Below are 25,593 nucleotides of genomic sequence, written 5' to 3' on the forward strand. Positions count from 1 at the left end.
CACTTTTAACTCTTCATAATAATGAACCTATACATGTACATTTATGCTTACATGTTTATGCAGAAGTGAAAATGCCATTACCACATGTGAAGAATCATGCTGCCCCAAAGTTGAGCTTTTAAAAAAAGGAATCGACAAATAAAAATTGTATATATTGTATACATGTTTGGAAATATGCATACATTGTAGATTGGCCAAACTGAGCTAATTAGCTCACATACGAACCGTGTGTGTGTATGTGGAGGGGGACAGTGTGGTGAAGTTGCTTAAAAATCTACTCTCAGGGCCAGGCACAATGGCTCACACCTGCAATCCCAGCACTTTGTGAGGCCGAGGCAGGTGGATCACGAGGTCAGGAGTTCAAGACCAGCCTGGCCAAGATGGCAAAACCCTGTCTTTAGTCAAAAATACCAAAAAATTAGCCGGGTGTGGTGGCAGGTGCCTGTAATCCCAGCTACTCTGGAAGCTGAGGCAGAGAATTGCTTGAACCTGGAAGGCTTAGATTGCAGTGAGCCAAGATTGTGCCATAGCATTCCAGCCTGGGTGACAGAGAGAGACTCCATCTCAAAAACAAAACAAAATCTACTCAGTAAATTTCAAGAATATAATAAACATATTGATACTAAAAAGTTGAGCTTTTTTGATAAACGAGAAAACATTAAGTCTTTAATGAGTATTCTTGGTCATTTTATTAGCCATTGATAGCTGCCTGCCTTCTAAGAAGAAAATTAACATTTATCAGACACATGCCATGTGCTGGGTGCAAAGATTCAAACAGCTCATGTCCATAAGGATCTTAATAAGACACACCAGAAAAATCATTGATTAGAGTAGTGTAAGTGCTTTATTAGAGACATCACCAGGAATGTTTTAAGGATAGAGAAAGGGGGGTCATGAAATACTTCTCAGAGTTGAGTTTTGAAAAACAGGCAGGAGTCAGGCAGGCAAAGAAGGCATGGAAGGGTATTTCATGTGAGGGAACAGCCCAAGATAGGCATGGGTACCTGAAAAATCATTACACATTCTGGCATTACAAATAGTCTCAGCATGCATCAAGTGGTAGTTTTTGTTGCAAGCATAGATGAGGAAATCAGAGAAGTGATTAGGATTCACTGACAAGGAAAATAAAGATTTAAAAAGCAGAGATCATTTAAGGAGAGAAGAGAAAATTCATTGCTTCCTACAACTCAAGACAGAAGAGAAGGTACAGTAAGTTATGTAGTTCTCCTTTTTGCTGAAGCATAAATATACAGGCACTTCAGAAAGAATAACAATGGAGAAAAAATGGGAGGAAATTGAGACTACATAAGAAATGCTAATATTGAGTAATGTTTTCAGTTGCTGGTTATTTTCATGTTAATGTATAATTTAAGACTGGAGCCTGTTTTTCTTCTTATATCAAATAAAACTGCCCAAAGATTAGGAGACAGATAAGCATAAATGTTAGAATGAGGTGATTTATTTTAATTTTTACCTCTTTTATAGGCAGAAGGCTAAGATTAGCCTGAAAAGGATATAAAGCAAGAACCAAGCTTTAATTCAGTTTATCTTACAAAAAAAGTCACTATTTTTGATGCAAAAACGTGAAAACGTTGTTCATTACTTCATTTGCTATTCCTGCATGAGGTTCCAAATGAGAATTTTTAAAAATATGTAACTCAGTTCAAGGAAGAGATATGCTGGCTCCCAAACAGGGTTTCTCAAGACTTCTAAGATACTCAGATTCATATTTGAGATTTGTTGTGAGATAGTATGGTTTCTTTATTGTTCTTAATACGGATTTTGTTCTTTTGAAAATTCTATTTTATTTTTTAATTGACAAAAATTGTTTATATTTAGCATGTACAACATGATATTTTAAAAGATGTATATATTGTGGAATGGCTAAACTGAGCTAATTAACATATGCATTACCTCACATACTATTTTTGTGATAAGAGCACTTAAAATCTCTTTTAGCAATTTTCAAGGATACAGTACATTGTTATTAACTATAATCACCATGTTGTACAATAGGTCTCTTGAACTTATTTCTCCTTATTTCTTATTTGCTGCTAATTTTTTGCTCGCGCAAACAAACAAACATTGGTTGTGAAGAGAGGTAGAGTATTATGTGCATTTAGATAACAGGCAGAACCTCAGTGTCTAATAAAAAGCATACCAGATTACTTGCTCAGTTCATGTTAGTTTAACCTGCTCTGAACTAGATTTGCAAATGGATTCAGAATACCTATATTCTTAACAGAGTTTTTATATGCCTACCCACAGTTGACAGCAAGAATATTGCTCTTTGAGAACAATTTGTTTTCTTTTTCATCCCTTCTCTTTCTGATAATTCATTATTCTTTCAATGACGAAGGTTTGAAAAATGAAAGGAGGAATTGGGATTTGGTGGCAATTGCCCTCATTCATCTGACACTGGTTTATGATGCTACCTTTTGGCATTTTCTTCTGTTATACATCTCTTTTCCCTAATTATATTTTGGACTTTTTGAGTACAAGGACTAGGTTTATATCTACCATGACTTTACGTTTTGGACTTTCTGTGATAGCCATATTTCAGGTAGTCTCTGAATATAACAGCAAACAAGTCCTTATTTTCCATTCAGAAAATATGCTTACTCGTTGAATCTTTACACAGAGCACAAAGATCTAGCAGGTTGTTAAAGGCACTGAATAAATATTTGCTGATTATATTTTTCTTCTTTGGACCTCTATATAACTGTATACCCTCTAATAGCATGAATCTGACTCTTTGATTAGCCATATGCTTTTTCCTTATCCCTTCCCCTACCTCCATTCTCCAACTTCCCCCTCCCCCCATCGTCACAAGTACAAGATTTCAAACTCCTTGAGCACAAGGATTGTTTCTTCCTCGATCCCAGGGTTGAAGACCACTGAAGAATGGATCTCCAATGATCAATTTTTTTATGTCAACTGTAAGTAGGTGTGGAAGGAAAGAAGGAAGCTAGTTTAGCAAATGGAGTCTTCTATGATACTTTTTTTGAGATAGAGAAGCTGACTTAGGGACTTTGTGCTTAGATTTAAAAGTGTTTCTCCACTATAAGGCTTATTAAAATCAAAACAGACTATCAAGAGAAGTGACAGATGTCTATCACTTTAAAATCAGGGTAGTCAGATACCCATGTTGCATGGTTTGGTCACTTGCCTTTTCATGTACTTGTACAAATGAGTTCAACGTTTCCGATTGTAGTATTATGGGAAAGAAACACTGGAGACATCATCACAGGAAAATGTTAGAAAAAGCACTAAAGATAGCCACAAATATTTAGGCTTTTTAGAGTTAATTAATGTAGTTACATGAGAACATTTTCTTTTTTCTCATTTGGAACTATTTTTTTTTTGTACAAAGTAAAACATGCCATGGTTTTATGTATTAATATGATAAATGCAGGGAAGCGGATGATTAGGAACTTGAAACCCCAAAATTATAGAATTTCAAAAGCTTAAAAGTAGTTCAATGATAATTTTCTGTAACCACTTCACATCATAGATGAAGAAACAGGGTGAACAGCATTTAATGATGTGCTAGAATGATGGAAATGCTTTGTCTCTGATCCTTGGCATCTCGGGCATATCTTGCGAGAGCAGTTATCACACAGTATTATAGTCGTCCTTTGTTTCCTTGACTTTCCTTCTCTCTTGCCTCCTGAGAATCTCTTTTGTACTAGAGTTAGTGGATGTGAGTGAATGAGCCAACAATCACTGCCCTCATGGAGGCTAGTATTATTATAGGGAATACAGACCAGCAACAAATGAAAGTGTTAAAGAGGTGATGATAATTGCTATGAATAAAATTGAAGCAGGAAAAGGAGAGAGTGATGAGATGCCATTTTAGATTGTTAGGCTGAGTGATCAGGAAACCCCTCTCTGAAGAGGTGAATTTTGAACAGAGACTTGAATAAGCTTAACTATACCAGTCATGAATATCTGGGTGAAGAATATTTCGGGCAAAAGGAATAGTAAGTTCCAGGCTTTGAGATGGGAACATACTTCACCTGTTTCAAGAACAGCAAGGAGGCCAAAGTGGCTGGAAAGCAGCAAGTGATGGGAAGAATGCTATGAAATGAAGGAGGAGAGGTAGCCCAGAGCGTATCATGTAGGGCCTTGTAGGACTTGGGATTTTATGCTGAGAGCGATAGGAAGTCTTTGGAGGGTTGGGAATAAGGAACAAACATGAACTGGGTGAACCAGATTTATATTTTAAGAGGATTCCTCTAGCCACTATATGGAGAATAGACTTGAGAGACAAGAGGAAAAGGGAGATCAAGTAGGAGACTATTGCAGTAGCCCAGGCAGAGCATGCCTGTGGCTTAGACCAGGGTGGTAGTGACGGACAATGAGAGAAGTGGCTGGATAACCAGTATGTAACTTCTTAGGGGCAGGGACATTTGTGATTCATCCTTCACCCAAGTGCTTACCACAGGGCCTGCTACTTAGGAGGTGACCAGTTAATTGTGTTGAATAGGTAAAAACAAATGCAGATTTCTTGTGTCTTTCCCATTCACTAAGCTGCCATTGAAAGATTTTGCAAGAAGTCTTTACAGTGATGTAATCTTAACATAGTGGCTATAGACCATTATAGTTCTTCTTAACCTGCACCAGCCTGCTTCTGTTATTTATAGATGCAGCCCAAACCCGCTAACACTTAAAAACAAAGGGTAAAATTATCCCAGAGAAGACAATGGCTTAGGTAACTAGGAAAAATGCTCACTTCACAAATTCAAATTAAAAAGTATTAAGTCCTTACATTAAAGTAGCATTTTTAGCTGGGCATGGTGGCTCGCACCTATAATCCCAGCACTTTGGGAGGCCAAGGCAGGAGAGTTGCTTGAGCCCAGGAGTTGGAGACCAACCTAAGCAATAAAGTGAAACCCTGTCTCTATCAAAACAAATAAAAAACCTAACAGCCAGGCACAGTGGCACATGCCTGTAGTCCAAGCTGAGGTGGGAGGATTGCTTGAGCCTGGGAGGTTGAGGCTGCAGTGAGCTATGATCATTGCACTGCAGCCAGTGTGACAGAGCAAGGGCATGTCTCAAAAAATAAATCGCATTTTTATTTTATAGCATATGTTTACATATTCACAGCCAGTCTATGAAGAAGTTATTAATACTTTTCCCATTTATACACCAAGACTCAAAAGTTAAATAATTTGTCACACAGCCAGCAAGTGGCACATCCCTAAAACAAACTATAACATTTCCAGATTCTTTACCCTTTCTATGATGCTTACTAATTATCAACCCCCATTTGTTGAATATATCATGCACTGTAATAGATAATGGGGATGCTGGCAAACCACGACCCCAGTGCTCACTTTATAGGAGTTTATAATGGAGGCATCAGACAAGAAAATCCAAGATTTTAATAAGCTTTGATAAATGCTATAATAGAATTAAGCGCAGGGTGGATTTTAATTTTGTATATACAATTACTGAAATATATAGTAAAATAAATATTTCTTCCAGTATTCTAGCAGCTACCTGAGTATGCATTCTGTATATTTATGTTTTAGAAAATGGATTTGAATTAAAATGGCATGTCATTGTAATACATTTCTTATTTTTTTTTAGTAGACATAAAAATCTATACAGTGTCTTCTGAAATCCATAAGATGTCTTACACAGCTTTAGAGACCCAGCTTTCTAGATACTCTTTCCTAAGTTCAAAATGGTTATGTTTATTTCGGGATAATTTCGGTCTTTTTGTTTTGAGACAGGGTCTCACTTTGTTGTCTAAAAGACTAACCAGCTGAGAACCATTGTCAGCATTTTCTTTTTAAAATAAATGACTCTGAAGCTATTTAGCAGCCTGTAATCTAAATACAAATAAAATTGAGACCAAATACCAAGTTGACACTAAATACAAATCTAAGTTGAGAAAATAGTTGTAAAACATTAATGGTTTACTGTCTTGATAAAGTAAAACAACATTTAATGTTATAAGGATGTTTGAATGACATAGATTAATTGAAAGCATTTTTATAAATTGGGTTTCTGTATATAATCCATTTCAAAGTGAATATATTGTGAAATAATGTAATTTAACCATATGTGTTGTGTGAGCATATCAGGTTTTCAGAAAACCTGAGTGCAGTGGCATGATCTTGGCTCACTGCAACCTCCACCTTCTGGGTTCAAGCAGTCCTCTCACCTCAGCCTCCTGAGTAGCTGGGACTACAGGTGCATGCCACCATGCCCAGCAATTTTTGTATTTTTTGTAGAGATGGGATTTTACCATGTTGCCCAGGCTGGTCTCAAACTCCTGGGTTCAAGCAGTCCACCCTCCTCAGCCTCCCAAAGTGCTGAGATTACAACTGTGAGCCACCATGCCTAGCTAAATTAGGTCTTAATTCTGCCTTTGCAGTGGGACTAGGCTTGATAGTGTTGTATGATTAAGGAATATGTATGAGAACGTAAGATTTGGTTCCAAGGAATGCCAGAACTTTAGTAGTACCCATTTTAGTCAAACCCTTACTTTGGGATGTAGGTTATGATAAAGTCAGAAATAATTATGATATGACGTCAATATGAGGAAAGAGTAGAGCTACACAGACCTTTGAATTAAAAGATAAATTATTCTTTCTTTTGTGGTCTTCTCTTGCTTAAACAACTTATTTCTGCTTTTTAAAATGTGTATTTGAACAAGTGAGAAAGTACACCTGTCAAAAGACTAACCAGCTGATAACCATTGTCAGCATTAATTTTTTTTTTTTAAATAACTGACCCTCTGAAGCTATTCAGCAGCCTGTAATCTAAATACAAAGCAAAGCCATTGATCTATGATGGCTAGTGCTGGATTTGTTTGTAAGCTTTGACTTAAATCATCTACTTAGTTTCTCTAGGTGAGACCAACAGGATTATGAGGAATTGTAGTTATATGGTTTGAATAAAAATGGCTATAGAAATTGAGCAAAATAATTTTAAAACAGTAATGGTTTACCATCTTGATAAAGTAAATTAGAAACTAACAAAACAATAGTCACTTAAACATTAATGTTATAAGAATGTTCGAATGGCATAGATTAATTGAAAGCATTATTTTTATAAATTGGGTTTTTGTATATAATCCATTTCAAAGTGAAGACATTGAGAAATAATGTAATTTAACCATATATGTGAGCATCTCAGGTTTTCATAAGATGTGGGCACTCTTCCAAGATTTGGCTAGCGTAATGCTGACTTCTCTGGTTTTAATAATTGGTTATGAATAATATAAACTGTAAAATGGAAAGCTATTTGATTTGACAATAGCAAAATATTCACAGTTTGAATGAAATAGTTATCTCTTTACTTGGGCTTTTAAAAAACATATAAATACTGTATTTCGGTGAATACATTAAATTCAAAAGCAGGACGTTACTTGCAGCTGTCTATTCTAATGGCCAGATTTGATACATACTACAAACAGTTATAGTTTCTTTGTTCTTACTGTACTATAAAATGAGTTCCACATACTTTCCTAGGAAGTTTTGAAAAAGAAAGCCTAATTTGAAAATTATGAATCAAGATTTATTTGAATATTAAAAACAGGCTACAGTGAGCTATGATCACTGCACTCCAGTCAGGGTGACAGAGCAAGGCCCTGTCTCAAAAAGTAAATAAACAGCATTTTTATTTTACAGCATATGTTTACATATTCACAACCAATCTATGAAGAAGTTATAAATACTTTTAATTAATATTAAAACCAGGAGTATTTAAATACTCCTGGTTTTCTTTTATAGTTAATAAAAATTTATGTGAATGGTCTGGGCATAGTGGCTCATGCCTGTGATCCCAGCACTTTGGGAGGCCGAGGCAGGCAGATCACCTGAGGTCAGGAGCTGGAGACCAGTTTTGCCAACATGGTGAAACCCTGTCTCTACCCTGTCTCTACTAAATATACAAAAATTAGCCAGGCATGGTGGCAGGTACTTGTAATCCCAGCTACTTGGCAGGCTGAGGCAGGAGAATCACTTGAACCTGGGAGGTGGAGATTGCAGTGAGCCGAGATCGCACCACTGCACTCTGGCCTGGGCAGCAAGCAAGACTCTGTCTCAAAAAAAAATTTAGATGAATGAAGCTTCTTCCTCTCCCTTTTAGGACAAGTCTAGATCATGTTTTCTGTGCTAAATTAAAAGTTGTTTCTCCTGCCGGGCGCAGTGGCTCAAGACTGTAATCTCAGCACTTTGGGAGGCCAAGGCAGGTGGATCACGAGGTCAAGAGATCGAGACCATCCTGGTCAACATGGTGAAACCCCGTCTCTACTAAAAATACAAAACATTAACTGGGCATGGTGGCACGTGCCTGTAATCCCAGCTACTCAGGAGGTTGAGGCAGGAGAATTGCCTGAACCCAGGAGGCGGAGGTTGCGGTGAGCCGAGATCGCGCCATTGCACTCCAGCCTGGGTAACAAGAGTGAAACTCCGTCTCAAAAAAAAAAAAAAAAAAAAAAAAAATTGTTTCTCCAGTCATTCGAATGAATGAACATGCGTTAAGCCTTTGTTAAAACCTACTAAGGAGTAGTGAAGCCAGTGTTAAAGTTTATTTCCTGCTCATATCACTAAAAATAAATTGTCCAAAAGATGAATAGAAGAAAAATCAAATAATATTGAAAAGTGCACGAGAATAATCAGTCAAAAGAAGCAACAGTTTTCCTTGCCTTAAAAAAAGAATCCTACCATCTGAAATGCCTACTTGTTTATGGAACAAACAGCCAGGTCTCCCTCTTTGTAGATCTCTTTATAGATAGTATTTAGAGAGTAAGAACTCCAAATCCAAACATGGGCAGCAGACCTCTTTCTGGCTGACTCCTTTGCTGATCAGGGCCCAGGTAAACCTTTTTTTGTATACTTTCTGTAACTTAATAGTTTCTTAGGAGAATAATGGATGCATGGGAATAATAAAATTTACATTTTAAGTTCCCTTATTTATTATGCCATGGTTGTGCCAAATGATTAAGTTGAGATTGAGAGTATGACTGAATCTCCATATCTCTTTTGGTTTGTGATTAACCTGGATGATACTTGATTACTGAATATTTCTATAGAGATTTAGAGTATTTTACACATGTGTGGCATAAATACAGTTTGGAGGCAGGATGTTTTTAGTTGGTTACTCTAATTTTATTATCTACCTAAACATTTTAAGAAATGTATTCTTTTGCTTCTCTTTACCCCCAAATGATTCAGGTGTAGGAGCTGCACGATCTGGGAACCTCACATTTATGGTGGGAGGAGTTGAAGACGAATTTGCTGCTGCCCAAGAATTGCTGGGGTGCATGGGCTCCAATGTGGTGTATTGTGGAGCTGTTGGTACTGGGCAGGTAAGATTTTCACATTAATGACCTTGACTTGATGATGCAAAATTGACTAATGTTCCTTTCTCTTTCCTGACATTTGTATTCTCTCTTCAATCTCTGGATTCTTTGCTCAGATTTTTAAAAATGTATTTGGAATAAATTAGTTTTGCATTATTCCTGGTAGGCTTAAGCAGACATCAGCCAATTTACTTATTTAAAAAGATATTAAAAGTTCTATTATTGGCCAGACATTGTGGCTCATGCCTGTAATCTCAACACTTTGGGAGGCTGAGGCAGGAGGATCACTTGAGCCCAGGAGTTTGACACCAGCCAGGGCAACATAGTAAGACCCTGTCTCTACAAAAAACAAAACATTAGTTGAGTGTGGTGACATACACCAGTAGTCCCAGCTACTTAGGAGGCTGAGGTGGGGGGAGTCACCTGAGCCCAGAGGTGGGGAATCGAAGTTGCAGTGCACCATGATAGCACCACTGCAGTCAGCCTGGGTGATAGAGCAAGAATCTATTTTTAAAAAAAGAAAAAAGGAAAAAATATTTCATTGTTAGGATTTTAACACGTCATCCAAGCAACTACTGAAATCATCCTTAAAACTGCTTTTATGGGAAGGGCTTGTTTCTGAGTTGCTATTTTCCTCCATCTAATTTTGTAATTACAGTTGACCCTTGAACAACACAGATTTGAACTCCATGGGTCCACTTATACATGTATTTTTTTCCATAGATATCTTCAAAATTTTTTTGAAGATTTGTGACAGTTTGAAAAAGCAGATGAACCACATGGCCTAGAATTATTTTAAAAAATTAAGAAAAACTTAGATATGTCATGAATGCATAAAATATATGTAGATAGATACTAGTCTATAAATATGCACAAATCTGTTATAAAGAGTTAAAATTTATCAAAACTTACAGACATTTATAGACCATACATGGGACCATTCACAGTTGAGAGAAATGTAAACAAATATAAAGATGTATTAAATCATAACTGTAGGCCGGGCATGGTGGCTCATGCCTTTAATCCCAGGACTTTGGGAGGCCAAGTCGGGCGGCTCACGAGGTCAGGAGATCGAGACCATTGTGGCCAACATGGTAAAAACCCTGTCTCTACTAAAATACAAAAAATTAGCCGGGTGTGGTGGTGTACCCTGTAGTCCCAGCTACTAGGGAGGCTGAGGCAGGAGAATTGCTTGAACCTGGGAGGCAGAGGTTGCAGTGGGGTGAGATCGCGCCACTGCACTCCAGCCTCACGAAAAGAGCAGGACTCCATCTCAAAAAAATACAAAATAAATCATAACTGCATAAAATTAACTATAGTAATACTGTACTATTGTAATAATTTTGTGGCCACCTCCTGTTGCTATTGCAGTGAACTCAAGTGTTACAAATATTGGCATGAAATGTCATGTGACACTAATCTTTGTGTGAGTGGTTCATCTCTTCAGTAAATGTTGTATTATAGTAAAAATTGATCTCTTGCGATTCTCTTGTATTTTTCATCATGTTTAGTGCAACATCATAAACCCTGAATGACACCATGGGACCCATACAGAGTGCCACTAGTGATGCTGGAAATACTCCCAATAAGCTCAGAAAAGTTGTGACATTACAAGAAAAATTTGAATTGCTTGATATGTACCATGGATTGAGGTCTGCAGCTGCATTTCCCTTCAAGATAAACAAATCCAATGTAAGGACCATTGTAAAAAAAGAAAAGAATATTCATGAACCAATCATTGCAGCTACTCCAGCAGGCTTGCACTTTTTTGCACATCTTTTTATTTCACAGTGAAAATGCAGCTTTTATGTAGGTGCAGGATTGCTATAGAAAGGCATGCCTATATCTAATATGATTCAAGAAAAAGTGAAGTCATTATATGACAACTTAAAGCAAAAAGAAAGTGAAGGATCTAAAGCTGGAGAATTTAATGCCAGCAAAGGATGGTTTGATAATTTTAGGAAGAGGTTTGCTTAAAAAATGTCAAGATAATAGAAGTAGCTTCTGCTGACCAAGAGACAACAGACAGTTCCCAGGCTGATTAAGAAAAATCATTGAAGAGCACCAGGCACGGTGGCTCACGCCTATAATCCCAGCTCTTTGGGAGGCTGAGGTGGGGCAGATCACCTGAGATCAGGAGTTTGAGACCAGCCTTACCAACATGGAGAAACCCCATCTCTACTAAAAATACTAGCCGGGCTTGGTGTGGTGGCGCATGCCTGTAATCCCAGCTACTTGGGAGGCTGAGGCAGAAGAATCGCTTGAACCTGAGAGGCATAGTTTGCAGTGAGCCGAGATCACACCGCTGCACTCCAGCCTGGGCAACAGAGCATGATGCCATCTTTAAAAAAAAAAAAAAAAATGAAAAATCATTAAAGAGAAAGACTATCTGCCTAACTTTTTAATGCATTATGAACTTATTATGGGAAAAAAAAGGTGCCCTATTATGGGAAAAAAAAAAAAAAAAGATGTTCAAAGGACATTTATTAGTAAGGAAGAGAAGCAAGCACCAGGATTTAAGGCAGGAAAGGATACGCTAACTCTGCTGTTTTGTACAAATGCAGTAGGGTTGATAATCAGGACTGCCCTTATCGGTAAAGTTGCTAACTCCAGAGGCTTTAAGTGAAGAGATAAATACCAGCTTCCCCTCTTTTGGTCATATAACAAGCAGGCCTGGACAATGAGAACCCTGGTTCTGGATTGTTTCCCTCGATGGCTTTGTCCCTGGAGTCAGGAAGTACCTTGCCAGTAAGGGACTGCCTTAAAGTTATTTTGATATTGGACAATAACCCTGGCCACCCAGAATAACATGAGTTCAAACCTGAAGACATCCAAGGGGCCAACTTGTTTCTAAACACAATGCCTCTAATTCAGCCTCTAGATTAGGGGATCATGAGGACCTTTAAGGCTTGTTACACATGGTACTCCATGGGAAGGATTGTCACTATGGAAGAAAACCCTGATAGAAAGAAGTTCATGAAAATCTGGAAGGATTACATCATTGAAGATGCCATGGTTATCATAGAAAAAAGCCTTGAAAGCTATCAAGCCCCAACAGTAAATTCCTGATGGAAAAAACTGTACAGATGTTGTGCATCACTTCACAGGGTTTATGGCAGGGCCAATCAGGAAAATCACTAGAGAGATTGTGCATATGGCAAAAAAGGTGGGGAGTGTATGAAAGCATTCAAGATACGGATCTTGGAGAAATTCAAGAGCTAATAGACACCACACCAGAGTAATTAACAGAAGAGACTTGATGGAAATGAGTGCTTCTGAACAGTGCCAGATGATAAGGAGGAAGGATGTATAGAAAGCAGTGCCAGCAAACAAATAGACATTAGACAGTCTGGCAGAACAGTTCTGATTATTCAAAACTCCTTTGAACTTCTTTTACAGCATGGACCTTTCTATGATACAGACACTGAAAATAAAGCAAACAGTGGAAGACAGATTGGTACCATACAGAATCATTTTTAGAGAAATCAGCAAAAAAGTCAGATAGAAATTATATTTCCATAAAGTTATCCAACGTGTACCTGCCTCTCTTGCCTCCCCTTCTATCACCTCCACCTCTCCTGCCTCTGTCACCCCTGAGACAGCAAAGAGCAACCCCTCCTCTTCTTCCTCCTCCTCAGCCTACTCATTATGAAGATGATGGGATTGAATACCTTTATGATGATCCACTTCTGCTTAGTGAATAATAAATATATTTTCTCTTCCTTAAAGATTCTCTTAATATTTTCTTTTCTCTAGCGTACTTTACCATAAAGACACAATATATAATACATATATAAAATATGTGTTAATCAACTATTTATGTTATTGGTGAGGCTTCCAGTCAACAGTGGAATATTAGTAGTTAAGCTTTTGGAGAGTCAAAAGTTATACATAAGTATTAGACTGCACCAGGGGTTGGTGCCCCTAACCCCCTCATCATTGAAGGGTCAACTGTACTTGCCATAGCTCTATTTGTAGTACAGTCAGGTAGCAATAACCTATGGACTTCAAACTTTTTCTTGAAAAGCAAGTAACTTTGACATAGAAATATTAGGTGATTGACAGAGATGGTTAAACAATACTGAACAGTGAAATCAAGCTAGTTGTCTCCCTCCCCCTCCCAACAAACACACTCTCTCACTCCTCCTCTTCATCTCCCTCTTTATCTCACTCTAGATTTGGTATTATCTTAGATATATTTATTGTTTCCATACTCTTGTCCAGTCAGTCTCCAAGCTGTATTCATTCAAGTGACCTTCACTTCCATTCAACACAAGACCTGGTCCAAGCCTTTATTTCAGTGTCTCACACCTAGTTTAGTGCTCATGGGGCCTAATAGGTCTCTGAATGCCAAATTTACCACTCTGTCCAATGCCATAACCCAGACCAACTCCATCAAGATGCTTGTGTCATCATAGTGTTTCCCATTCTGAAATAGATCCCTGTTTCCTACCATGTCAAATTTTAACTCTCCACCCTAGCTTGCATAGCTGACATGTTCTTGCCCCAGTCTTAACTATTAAATTTCTCACCATTCCTTAAAACATAGACATATTAATCAATTTTCTTACTATTCCCCAACAACATCATGTTCTTACATATTTAATCTCTCATATATTTACCCTTCCCCTCCGATCTCCTTCTTTCCCTTTCTTGCCTGTTTAAATCCTGCCTTGGCCTCCTAAGGTATGATTTCAGGTTCCACTTCCTCCCTGTTCCTGCCTTCAGTGATCTTGTTGCTCTGAAGAACTCCTCCTGTCTCTTATTTTATAGCCTCTACCTTACAATTCACCACTTGTTTTTGTTGCCTTTTAATATAGCATATTACTCCCATTTCCCAATTAGATAGTAAGTTCCATCCCTTAAAGAGCAGTTGTGCCTTATAGTGCTGAGCCCGTAGTAGTTATGTGGAAAATAAATTTCCACATAAGCAAATTTATTACCTAGTGGGAGAGACCCACAAGTCTGCTCTGGGATAGCATGTGAGGTTCAGAGAGAGCCATGCTGTACCACATTCTCTTCCCCACTCGAGAGAATCAACAGTTGAATGTTACTTCTTTTAGAAAGTATCCCCTGGAATTGGGCAAGGAAAAGCCTCCTGTGAGTTATAGCTTGGAAATAAAGATATTTAATATGTACTCAATTTATTTTCAGGCTGCAAAGATCTGCAACAACATGCTGTTAGCTATTAGTATGATTGGAACTGCTGAAGCTATGAATCTTGGAATCAGGTTTGTTGAATAGTACATTTTTATAGGCTTTCCTACTTGATTTTCTGATGTTAAAAAAAAATGATGTTCATGAGAGATAAATGAGTTGATCCAAGAACATTTTGAAAGTACTTCATTATTGAACTTTAATAGGCTTTGCTTATTGGACAAGCAATAGGACCCAGGAGAGCGTGAATACGCTTTGCCATAGTCATAAAATGTATTGCCTATGCATTTGAAGTTATATTATCCTTTTTTATATGGGAGCCCCATTTCTTCTATTATGTTGAAATGCAAGAAACATTTTTACTATAAAATTTAAACATACTCTGGCAATGTCAGGACAGATTTGTATAAGACATGGTTTTAGTGTGTAGTGAATTCAAGTGGTATGTTACCATGTGACTAGTTTTATGTATCTTTAAAAAATAGTCCCCCAAATCTGCACTAAAAGTGTTCTTGGTGGTTCATTCTCAGGCTAAAAACTGGATAGCATTCATAAAGCTGCAATTCATATGCATAACTCTTTCATTTTATTTTGCCTGTGGTTTAGTTACTTTGCATTAGTATGTCTTTTTCTATTAAAATGGCATTCATACTTTGCTTAAAGTGATTCGGGAATTCTGTTTTTCCTGTGGATGATCATCTTTTAAATGCTTAAGGTTAATGTCTTAATTTTAGCCTTTAATCTTTTGGGTTAGTAATGCTGCCTATGATTAACCATCTAATTAATTTTTTGAATGTTTGTATTTCATGAAAATAATATACATTTCTTACTTTAGAAAATGCTTAATAAGCAAGATTCTTTCCTCACTTGTTTTCATCACATTCCCCAAAACCGCTTACGAAATATGTCACAAAACAGAATAGTGTTTCATACCACAGCTTTTGATAAAATAAAAAGAGCCAATGTACTTGAGATATTTTTGAAAACACAGTAAGGTATTCACATTTCCTCTTAATTACCATATCAAGATGCTGTTGTTTTATTGAATTGCCCTTGTCTCAGATGTTAAACTATCTTGACCTATTAAGTTGTCATGTTGTAATTGAGATAAAAGAGGAATTTGCTTTGCATCAGCACTAATTGGTTTATCAATATCGTGTACCATTTACATTTTGAAATTGGATGTCCATAAGATGGTAAGGCATGTCTGTACAGAGCCAAAGGTGGTAGTGTATAGGGACCTCGTCAGAGTGTTATGTTTGTATTGTGGCCAGTTTTAGGATATGGGTCACTTATCATAACTGAAAAACTGGTTACTAGTAACTTGTTTTCACATTCATTCTCTAATTTCATGGAGAGAAAATGTAAATTTCTGAAACATAAATTGCATATACAGTTAATTGGTGTTGACATCAGGATTGGTATGCATATGTATGTTTAGAATTTTTTCATTTTTCTAAATATAAATGAATATATAAAGTAAAAGGCTGGATGAATCTAGGTTATACTGTACTAAAACTTCCCCTCTTTGCCCTTTGACTCTGTTTCTGACATTGAGAATTATTGGACTAGGATATTCCTTAGTAATAGTGAATGCATCATCTAGCATTTCTGGAATAATTTTCCTGTCAAACTCTTATAATAAGATGATCATCTGACCTTCTAAAATGAAGTTTTGTATAGGGTAAGTGCTTGTGGAAGTTCTACTCCAAACACCAGCTAGTGAAGAATAGTAGATAAATCAATTGAATACAAGGTGTACAATGAAGTGAAAACCATTGGCTTCTTGGAGTGGGTTTGTTTTTAAGAAGAAAGTGAAAAGTGATAAAATTCCAAATAGAGATGTAAGAGAACAGAAGCAATCATTAGAGTTTCCCTTATTATTGGCTCTGATCAACTATGACAAAAATGATATTTAGAAATACAAAATTTTTAAATGTTTCATTTTTCTAAAACTCTACATATATACTGATATATATAAAATATATTTTAAAGGTCTGAACCCAAGGCAGAAACTCACTAGTTGTACTTAACTGTTAAAAATAATTTATAAGTTTCTAGTGTTTCAGATTATACCAATGAATTGCTTATTTTTTATAACATGAGGATTTTATCACTTTATCTTACCAAGATTCTCAGTAGTTTAAAAGTCCTAAAAATGAATGCTTCTGCTATTGTCTTTTCTCCATGGTTTACAGACATGGTTTAAAGTGACAGGATTGTTCTCTAATAGAGTATAGAGAGCGGCCACGATTTATTGAGCTTTGCAAGGTGAAAGAGAAAATTGGCATCAGCAAGCATAAATTCCCAAGTAGTAAATTCCCATGAAGTAGTATAGCATCAAAATGGGTTAGCCACATTTATATTCCGTTCACTCTGAAGTGAAATTTTTTTTTAGAGTATTAATGTCAACATTTACGGATTGAGTCACCCATTCCTATGAAGTGATCATTTCTGATTAATTTTATTCTCATAAGTCACTGGTTTTTCTGGAACACTGGTCTCTTTTTTTAAAAAAATTGAAGAATAAAATATTACAGTTTAAAATTCTTATTGACCCCATGCGCTTTTACAGCGAGTCTTTATGGATGTTAGCGAAATTTTTAAATGTTGTTTTTAAAAAAAAAAAGGGTCCCTCTCCCTCTTCCTTCCTCTCCTTCATTCTTTTTTTATTATTTTTTTCTTTTTTTTTTTTTCTTTAAAAAAAAAAAATCAACCATGGACAAAGTTTAAAAGCAAGTTCCAACAACCTTCAAACTATTTTTATCAACAAATTGTATTCTCTCACTATAAAGCAATAAAAAAAAAAGGGGGGGGTAAAAAATATGGTATACAGTATATTTTGAGATTCTTATTAGACCTTTCTGCTTTCGAATTGGATTCCTACTTAGGCATTAGAAGTATGGTTTTATGGCCCTGAAAGTACCCTTACTTGTATTAGAGAGGTTTTGTTCCTGTACATCACATCAAAACAACATTGATAATGTTTTTTTGTTTTAAATTACTAGCTCCACTAGAAATTGAGTTTTTAAAAAAATATTGGTGGTATAACAAGTGATTTGCATTTCCACCAGGCCTAGGCTCCTCCAGCAGCCACTGTGTTGTGTTTGGCCAAAAGCAGCTTAAAGCAGCTGAACTTCTGGAAAGCTGTTCGAGATGAGAACTTTTCCTCCAGTGTAGTTTTATTAATAGTTTCTTGCGTACTACCCTTAGAAGATGTTGCTTTTGCACTTATGTGATGACTGGAGCCTTAATTGTGCACCCTAATAAATATAACAGATGGCAAAGGTTTGTAATTTATAAATGTCCAAAAAAGTTTGTTATTTGTATGTATCTATACTGTCTGGTTTTACATAAGAAGAAAACAAATTATGTCACTAAACTGGGATGTATCACAGGAACAGATCTGGAAATGAAACATCTAAGACTGTGTCAGTCCAAATCATTCACTATCCATATTGAAAATTTCTTAATAAGCTGATAAAATGCCACTATATTGGCTCATTGACTGTTATGTTTACTACCTACTTCATAGTCAACTGCTAGCCAATATAATGGCATTTGTTAGGGCGTGCATGTAGGTCTGCATCCAAGCTGTCCTACAGACTTATAATTATTTTCGTCATTTTATAAATGAGAAAAGTTTATCCACTGGATTATTGTAAAGATTAAGTAAGTTAATCCATGTAAAACTTTTTAAATAGTTTCTGGCACATAATAGGTGTCAGTATGTGGTAATGATATTTGTGGTTGTGGTAAGGTGGTTATTGTTTGAAATTTAATTGTATTTTAATTGCATTGTATTTTTTCATAACATGTCCCAGTAGCTGGCATTACATATTTTTTTGTCTATTTATTACCTGTCTTCCCGTCTAGAACATAAGCTCCATGTAGAGGAATGGTTTGTTTACTCATTGCCATATCTTAAGAACATACCTGGCAGGTATTAGGCACCCAAAGAAGATTTGTCAGATAAATGAGGAGAGGAGGGAGGAGGTAGGCAAGTGAGTGAGTGAGGGCATAAGATACAGCACTTCTCTTCCCTTAGGTAAAAAGTTATCCAGATAGGTCTTAACTCAGCCCTCCTGGCAAACAGGCACAGACTCCTGTTAGCTTCCTTCTTATCGTTTCCTTGGCTGCAGGCGTAGCAGTTGCATATAGCAGATCTCAGTAAACATTGGTTTATAAGTGAATGATTAATTAAAATTGACATGGTCTTAGATGTTTCATTTCTAGATCTGTTCCTGTGATACGAACATCCCAGTTTAGTGACATAATTTGTTTTGTTCTTACATAAAACCAGACAGTGTAGACTACTCACAGAGAATATAAAGTAAAAAAACTTTTTTGGCCCATAAAGTCTTGGTTACAATGAAAGCAAATGTTTAATTTTTTTAATTTATAGTTTATGCATCATTTTTACTTCTTCCAAAACCTGATTTAAAATTCTTATGTTTTAGAGGTGAGTAGATTTGACACAGTGACGTTTATTTGAAATGCATTATATATGCAGTCAGAGCAATGAATTCATTCTGTTTATATCAGAGAACATTCCAGCAATTGTAAAGCCACATGCATGCACGCATGCACTCTCGAACCACATCCACTGGCAAGTTATTATGGGGACTGACAGACTGTCATTCTTTTGATGGCTTGAGCTGTATATCTTCTGAACAGCAATGGGGCTCTTATGCAGAAAGTATCATATGTTCCCAGCCAATTTACAGGGAAACAGCAATAACATTTTATCATGGTTGAGAGCCCAGTAGCTGCTTCCTATTAAACTTGCCCTTTCAGATACCTGTCTTGGATTAATTTGTTGATTTCGAATGGAAACTCAGTCTTCTCCAGTGAAGCATGACGTTCTAGGATAGACTCTGAATGACAATTACTGTGTATTCTAGCTGGTTTCAGACCATTACAAGTCTTGGGCACAGTGGAAAACAGAGGACTTCAGTATCTGATTTTAATATCATGTCTAATTTTAACTGTCAGTTATGTATGTGCCAGAGAAAGAATCCTCAGAAAGATGAAATGCAAAACACTTCTAACTTGCTCTTTTTAATGATACACTTTGCTGCGGGTGGGGGCAAGGGGAGGGAAGTGGAGAGGGAGTAACCATCTCCTTAAGGGAATCAGCATGGCGGGGTGGGGGGGGGCGGGGGGGAAGAAGCATCAGATTTGAAAAGTGAGAATGAAACAACTGCCACCTGATTTTTTGTGTGTGCCGCTCAGGATGCTGCTCAATAGTAATGTGTTCACCAAAAAGGGTTTCCATCAATCAGTGCCAGTATTTTTCCTTGAACATTCAAGAAAAATGTAGGGTTTTACAAAGTTAGGATAATTAGCTTTGCTCACCATTTTGTTGAATATTATACAAGAGAGTGGATTTCCTTAGCAGTAAAAGCTCTTGTGAGCTACTCCTGAGTGTAACCTGGAAGATTAGAAAGACCAGAGAAACTCTGCTGCTTTAAATGTGATGAACCATCTTAAAAGAAGATTTAAATTAGGAAGCCCTGAAATTATATTTAGATGGAGGGAGAAAGCGACATTTTGGAGTCTTTGAAAGTGTTTTCTCCTTATGGAGCATATTAGACATATGCATTCTTAAACATTTGTGCTTTGCAGTTATAGCAAATTAACTAATTGTTAGTTTGTGATTTTACTTTTCACAATTATTCCCTAAGCACACTGGCTTTATCTTTTCCTAAATCATGTACTACGAAAGCATACCGATAGCCTAAATTTTATTTAAAAGGAGAAAGCAAGCATCAGTAGCAAAGGACACTTGCAGTGAACTTGGATCTTTATAAAATGAATGAATGAAACAATTGGGTTTCTCTCTGGGAATCTACAGTTTAACAGAAGGAATGATAGGCAATTTAGACTGAATTTCTGTATCTGTTAGAATCCTTAGTAAAACCCATCACTATAACATAGGCCACCATATGAATGCAGATACATGATATGCCACATGGCAGTCTGGGAACTACAGCTACCCCTTGAAAGCCTGCTTACATAACAGTTGTATTACGTTGTAATTCCATACATATTTTTGGCTGTTAGCCCCAGCCCCCTGCTCTAGCATCTGAAAAAAATGTTTTATTGGCCATGATATTTAGATTTTGAAATAAACAGACAAGTATTTTGGACACACAAAGTAAACACCAATCTAAGCATGCCAAAAGGCGCAGTTTAACATTTACATAAGTGTCTCTTTTAAATTTTTTAAGAAAAAAATTAAAGAGAAAGCAGAAAAAGCAGAAAGCTTTTATGACAATTGTTTCAAAATGGCTCTGTTTTGAAAGAAACCAAATAAATTGCTAGGTATAAAGTTTTATTTGAAACTTGATTTGGTGATACTTAGCAAAATTGTGCTTCCCAAACTGCATTATATCTTTAGAATCCAAGTAATGGAGCATTTTGATTCTATTTTTTCTAGGGTCCACATTGAACAGCCGTTTATATGCCATCAGCCCAGTGATAGAACAAATAATGTTTCCGCTTGGGCAAGCTTTGTTTTATCAGGATCAGTAACCTTATCAGCAGTTGACCCAGAACTATAATGCATGTCTCTGAATAGATAGCATATGTCACAACTCTGTGCAGACTTGCTTCATAAGCAGGATTGTCTAATGAAGATTTAATAAATAAGGAAAAGTTTACAGCAAAAAAGTCTTCTTTTATAACAACTTTTCTTAAGCTCCTTTACAGCTCCTGGCTCATCTCTTGCATTTATTCTCATAAAAAACTAAAGGAATAAACATACATATAAACGCATTCACATAGACTCCCATGATGCATCATTTGTCAGTATTTCTCTCTGAAATATATCATTTGTGGGTGAAGAATGTAGAATTTAAATTATCATATTGGTTTAAGGTTCTTATGTGACACATAAAATGTAGTGATGTCCAAAGACTAGGAAACCCTGAGTGTGATAAACCAACAATGCTTTTATGCAATTATATGTTATTTTTTCTTAATAATAGGATAACATAGAAGGTTTTCTCAAATGCAAAATGATACTGACTCAAAAATGTTATTGTTTAATCATTCGTGTTTAGTACTCTATAATTCAAAATTGGATTCTTCACTCTCTTATCAATGTGCTTAGATTTTAGAAGACATATAATAAATGGAGAGAGAAGATGGAACATCCTCATACGTAAATAAGTCATGCACGACTTGTACATTTTGACACTTAACACTTCTTTTTTTTGACAGGTTAGGGCTTGACCCAAAACTGTTGGCCAAAATCCTAAATATGAGCTCAGGACGGTGCTGGTCAAGTGACACTTATAATCCTGTGCCTGGAGTGATGGATGGCGTTCCCTCAGCTAATAACTATCAGGGTGGATTTGGAACAACCCTCATGGCTAAGGTACGGTAAATGGAGACACTAACCACGAGAGAAGGAAAAATGTTTCATAGTCTAATAACACTTTCCTTCTCTTTCTCTTAACAAAGCATATGTCTCACCTAAGAGGCACAATTACTAGAATATTCACTCTCACTGAAAATGAGTAAAAACCTAGCTTAGATGAAAATCTTTATCTTGTTCATTTTTATGCCTGGCCTTTTGGATGAGAAAAATGGGGCAGATCATGTGTGTCTGTGCTTGGGTTTGTTTATATGAGCTGTGACATTTGTTCATCATAAATTTATGTTAATTTACCAGCTTCTTAGAATGAGAGCAGTGAGAACTTTCTCATTGTTAATAATACATTGGCAGTGTGTATATACATCACAAAAGAGAGAATTTTCCCATTGATGAGATATTTCTAAATACATCTTCTTGCTTTAAGTATATGGATTTATATGTAAAAATTAGTTAAGTCATTTGAAAAGCAAACTGTCATCCTTCTGTCATTTGAGATCTCAACTTTAGAAAGTCTGTGCTGTCAACTGTAGAAAATAATTTTTAGACCAGCTGACTTTCAGATTTCTGCAGTGCTTGTTTTTCCCCAGTTGAGGGTTTTCTGTTTTTTTCCCCCCAATTAAAAAGTAAGAATACAGCCGGGTGTGGTGGCTCACGCCTGTAATCCCACCATTTTGGGAGGCTGAAGCAGGCAGATCACCTGAGGTCAGGAGTTAGAGACTAGCCTGGCTAACATGGTGAAATTGTTTTTACTAAAAATGCAAAAAGTTAACCGGCCGTGGTGGCACGTGCCTGTAATCCCCAGCTGCCCAGGAGGCTGAAGACGGAGAATCGCTTGAACCTGGGAGGCGGAGGTTGCAGTGAGCAGAGATTGCGCCATTGCACTTCAGCTTGGGCAACAAGAGCAATACTATCTCAAAAAAAAAAGCAAGAATACATATACCTAGATACCACACAAGCATATCTTGGAGATATTGTGGGTTCAGTTCCAGATCACAACAAAGCAAGTCACGCAAATTTTTTGGTTTCCCAGTATGTATAAAAGTTATGTTTATACTGTGCTGTAGTCTATTAAGTGTGTAGTAGCATTACGTCTAGACAATCTATGTACCTTAATTTTAAAAGGTACATAGATTGTCTAGACGTAATGCTACTACACATTTAATTGCTAAAAATGCTAACAATTATCTGAGCCTTCAGTGAGTCAAAGTCTTTTTCGCTGGGAGGGTCTCGCCTTGAGGTTGATGATTGCTGACTGACTAGGGTGGTGACTTCTAAAGGTTGGGTGGCTATGACAATTTCTTAAAAGAAGACGGTAATGAAGTTTACTGCATCAATTGACTCATCCTTTCACAGAATGTTTCTTTGTATCATGTGATGCTATTTGATAGCATTTTACTCACAGAACTTCTTTCAAAATTGGAGGCAATCTTCTCAAACTCTGCTGCTACTTTACTAAGTTTGTGTAATTTCCTTTTTTTTTTTGTAAGATCATTGAGATTTTTATTCTAAGACATCTTGTTATAGCAGATCATTGCATTTTTTCCCCATTTATTTATTTTATTGCATTTTAGGTTTGGGGGTACATGTGAAGAACATGCAAAATTGTTGCATAGGAACACACGTGGCAGTGTGATTTGCTGCCTTCCTCCCCATCACCTACATCTGGCATTTCTCCCCTTGCTATCTCTCCCCAGCTCCCCACCCCCCACCGTCCCTCCCCTATTTCCCCCCAACTGACCCCAGTGTGTAGTGCTCCCCTCCCTGTGTCCATGTGTTCTCATTGTTCAACACCCGCCTATGAGTGAGAACATGCGGTGTTTGACCTTCTGCTCTTCTGTCAGTTTGCTGAGAATGATGGTTTCCAGGTTCATCCATGTCCCTACAAAGGACCCAAACTCATCGTTTTTGATGGCTGCATAATATTCCATGGTGTATATGTGCCACATTTTCCCTATCCAGCCTATCGTCGATGGGCATTTGGGTTGGTTCCAGGTCTTTGCTATTGTAAACAAAGTTTGTGTAATTTTCTAAATCCTTTGTTGCCATTGCACCAGCAGTAGATCCATCTCAAGAAACTACTTTCTTTGCTCATCCATAAGAAGCAATTCCTCATCCCTTCAAGTTTTAGCACAAGATTGTAGTAAGCCCCATCATCAGGCTCCACTTCTAATTCTAGTTCTCCTGCTATTTCCACCACATCTGCAGTGACTTCCAGCAGTGAAGTCTTAAAAGCCTCAAAGTTATCCCTGAGGGCTGGAATCAGCTTCTTCCAAACTCCTGTTATTTTGACCTGCTCCCATGAATCACAAATATTCTTATGGCATCTAGTATGGTAATTCTTTTCATAAGGTTTTCAGTTTACTCTGCCCAGATCTGTGAGAGGAATCACTATATATGGTAGCTATTGCCTTATGAAATGTATTTCTCACATAAGAGTTGAAAAATGACTCTTTGATCCATGGGCTACAGAATGGATGTTGTGTTCACAGACATGAAAACAACACGAATCTCCTTGAACATCCCCATCAGAGCTCCTTGGTGACCACTTGTACTGTCAAGTGAGCACTTAAATTTTTAAAGGAATCTTCTGACCAGAAGTCTCAACAGTGGGCTTAAAATATTCAGTAAGCCATGCCATAAACGGATGTGCTTTCTTCTAGACTTTGCTGTTCCATTTGTAGAGCACAGGCAGAATAGATTCAGCATAATTCTTAAGGGCCCTAGGATTTTTAGAATGTTAAATGAGCATTGGTTTCAACTTCAAGTCACCAGCTGCATTGGCCCTTAACAAGAGACTTAGCCTTTCCTTTGAAGCTTTGCAACCAGACATTAACTTCTTTAGCTGTGAAACTTCTAGATGACATCTTCCAACAGCAGGCCGTTTTATCTACACTGAAAATCTGTTGTTTATTGTGGCCACTTTCATCAGTGATGGCTGGAACTTATGGATAACTTCCTGCAGTTTCTCCATCAGCACTTCCTGCTTCACTTTCCACTTTTATGTTATGAAGATGGCTTCTTTGCTTAAACCTCATGAACTAATCACTGCTAGCTTCACATATCTTCTGCAGCTTCCTCACCTCTCTTACCCTTCGTAGAATTGAAGAAAGTTAGGGCCTTGCTCTGGGTTAAGCTTTGTTTTAAGGGAATGATACGGCTGGTTTGATCTATCCAGACCACTCATACTTTCTCCCTATCAGCAGTAAGGCTGTTGCACTTATCACTCATGTGTTCACTGGAATAGCATTTGGAATTTTCTTCAAGAACTTTTTCTTTGCATTCACAACTTGGCTTACTGTTTAATAGACCTGCCTTTCAGCCTGTCTTGATTTTCTACATGCCTTCTTCACTAAGCTTAATCATTTCTAGCTTTTAATTTAAAGTGTGAGACAGCTGACTCCTCCTTTCATTTGAACTCTTAGAGGCCATTGTAGGGTTATTAATTGGCCTAATTTCAATCTTTTGTGTCTCAGGGAATAGGGAGGCCTGAGGGGTGAAAGAGACCTGCCATTCAGCAGCAGGGCAGTCAGAACACATGCATACATTTATCGATTATGTTTGCCATATTATATGTGCTTTGTGATGCCCCAAAACAGTTTCAATAGTAACGTCAAATATCACTGATCAGCTGGACACGGTGGCTCACGCCTGTAATTCCAGCACTTTGGGAGGCCAAGGCAGGTGGATCACCTGAGGTCAGGAGTTCGAAACCAGCCTGGACAACATGGCA

General features: G+C 37.1%; 1 protein-coding gene across 2 annotated transcripts in view; it reads left to right on the forward strand.

The window, feature by feature from the left end:
• Nucleotides 1–25,593, forward strand: part of HIBADH (3-hydroxyisobutyrate dehydrogenase) — a 138,409-nt gene that overhangs the window by 110,002 nt on the left and 2,814 nt on the right. For both annotated transcript variants that reach the window (XM_032286914.1, XM_032286916.1), the window contains exons 5-7: nt 9,195–9,328; nt 14,477–14,553; nt 21,707–21,863. In XM_032286914.1, the coding sequence (XP_032142805.1) occupies nt 9,195–9,328; nt 14,477–14,553; nt 21,707–21,863 (368 nt within the window). The remainder of the gene's footprint in view (nt 1–9,194; nt 9,329–14,476; nt 14,554–21,706; nt 21,864–25,593) is intronic.

Source organism: Sapajus apella, unplaced genomic scaffold (assembly GCF_009761245.1).
Source record: "Sapajus apella isolate SASKATOON/1434 unplaced genomic scaffold, GSC_monkey_1.0 scaffold19, whole genome shotgun sequence".
NCBI lineage: Eukaryota > Metazoa > Chordata > Mammalia > Primates > Cebidae > Sapajus > Sapajus apella.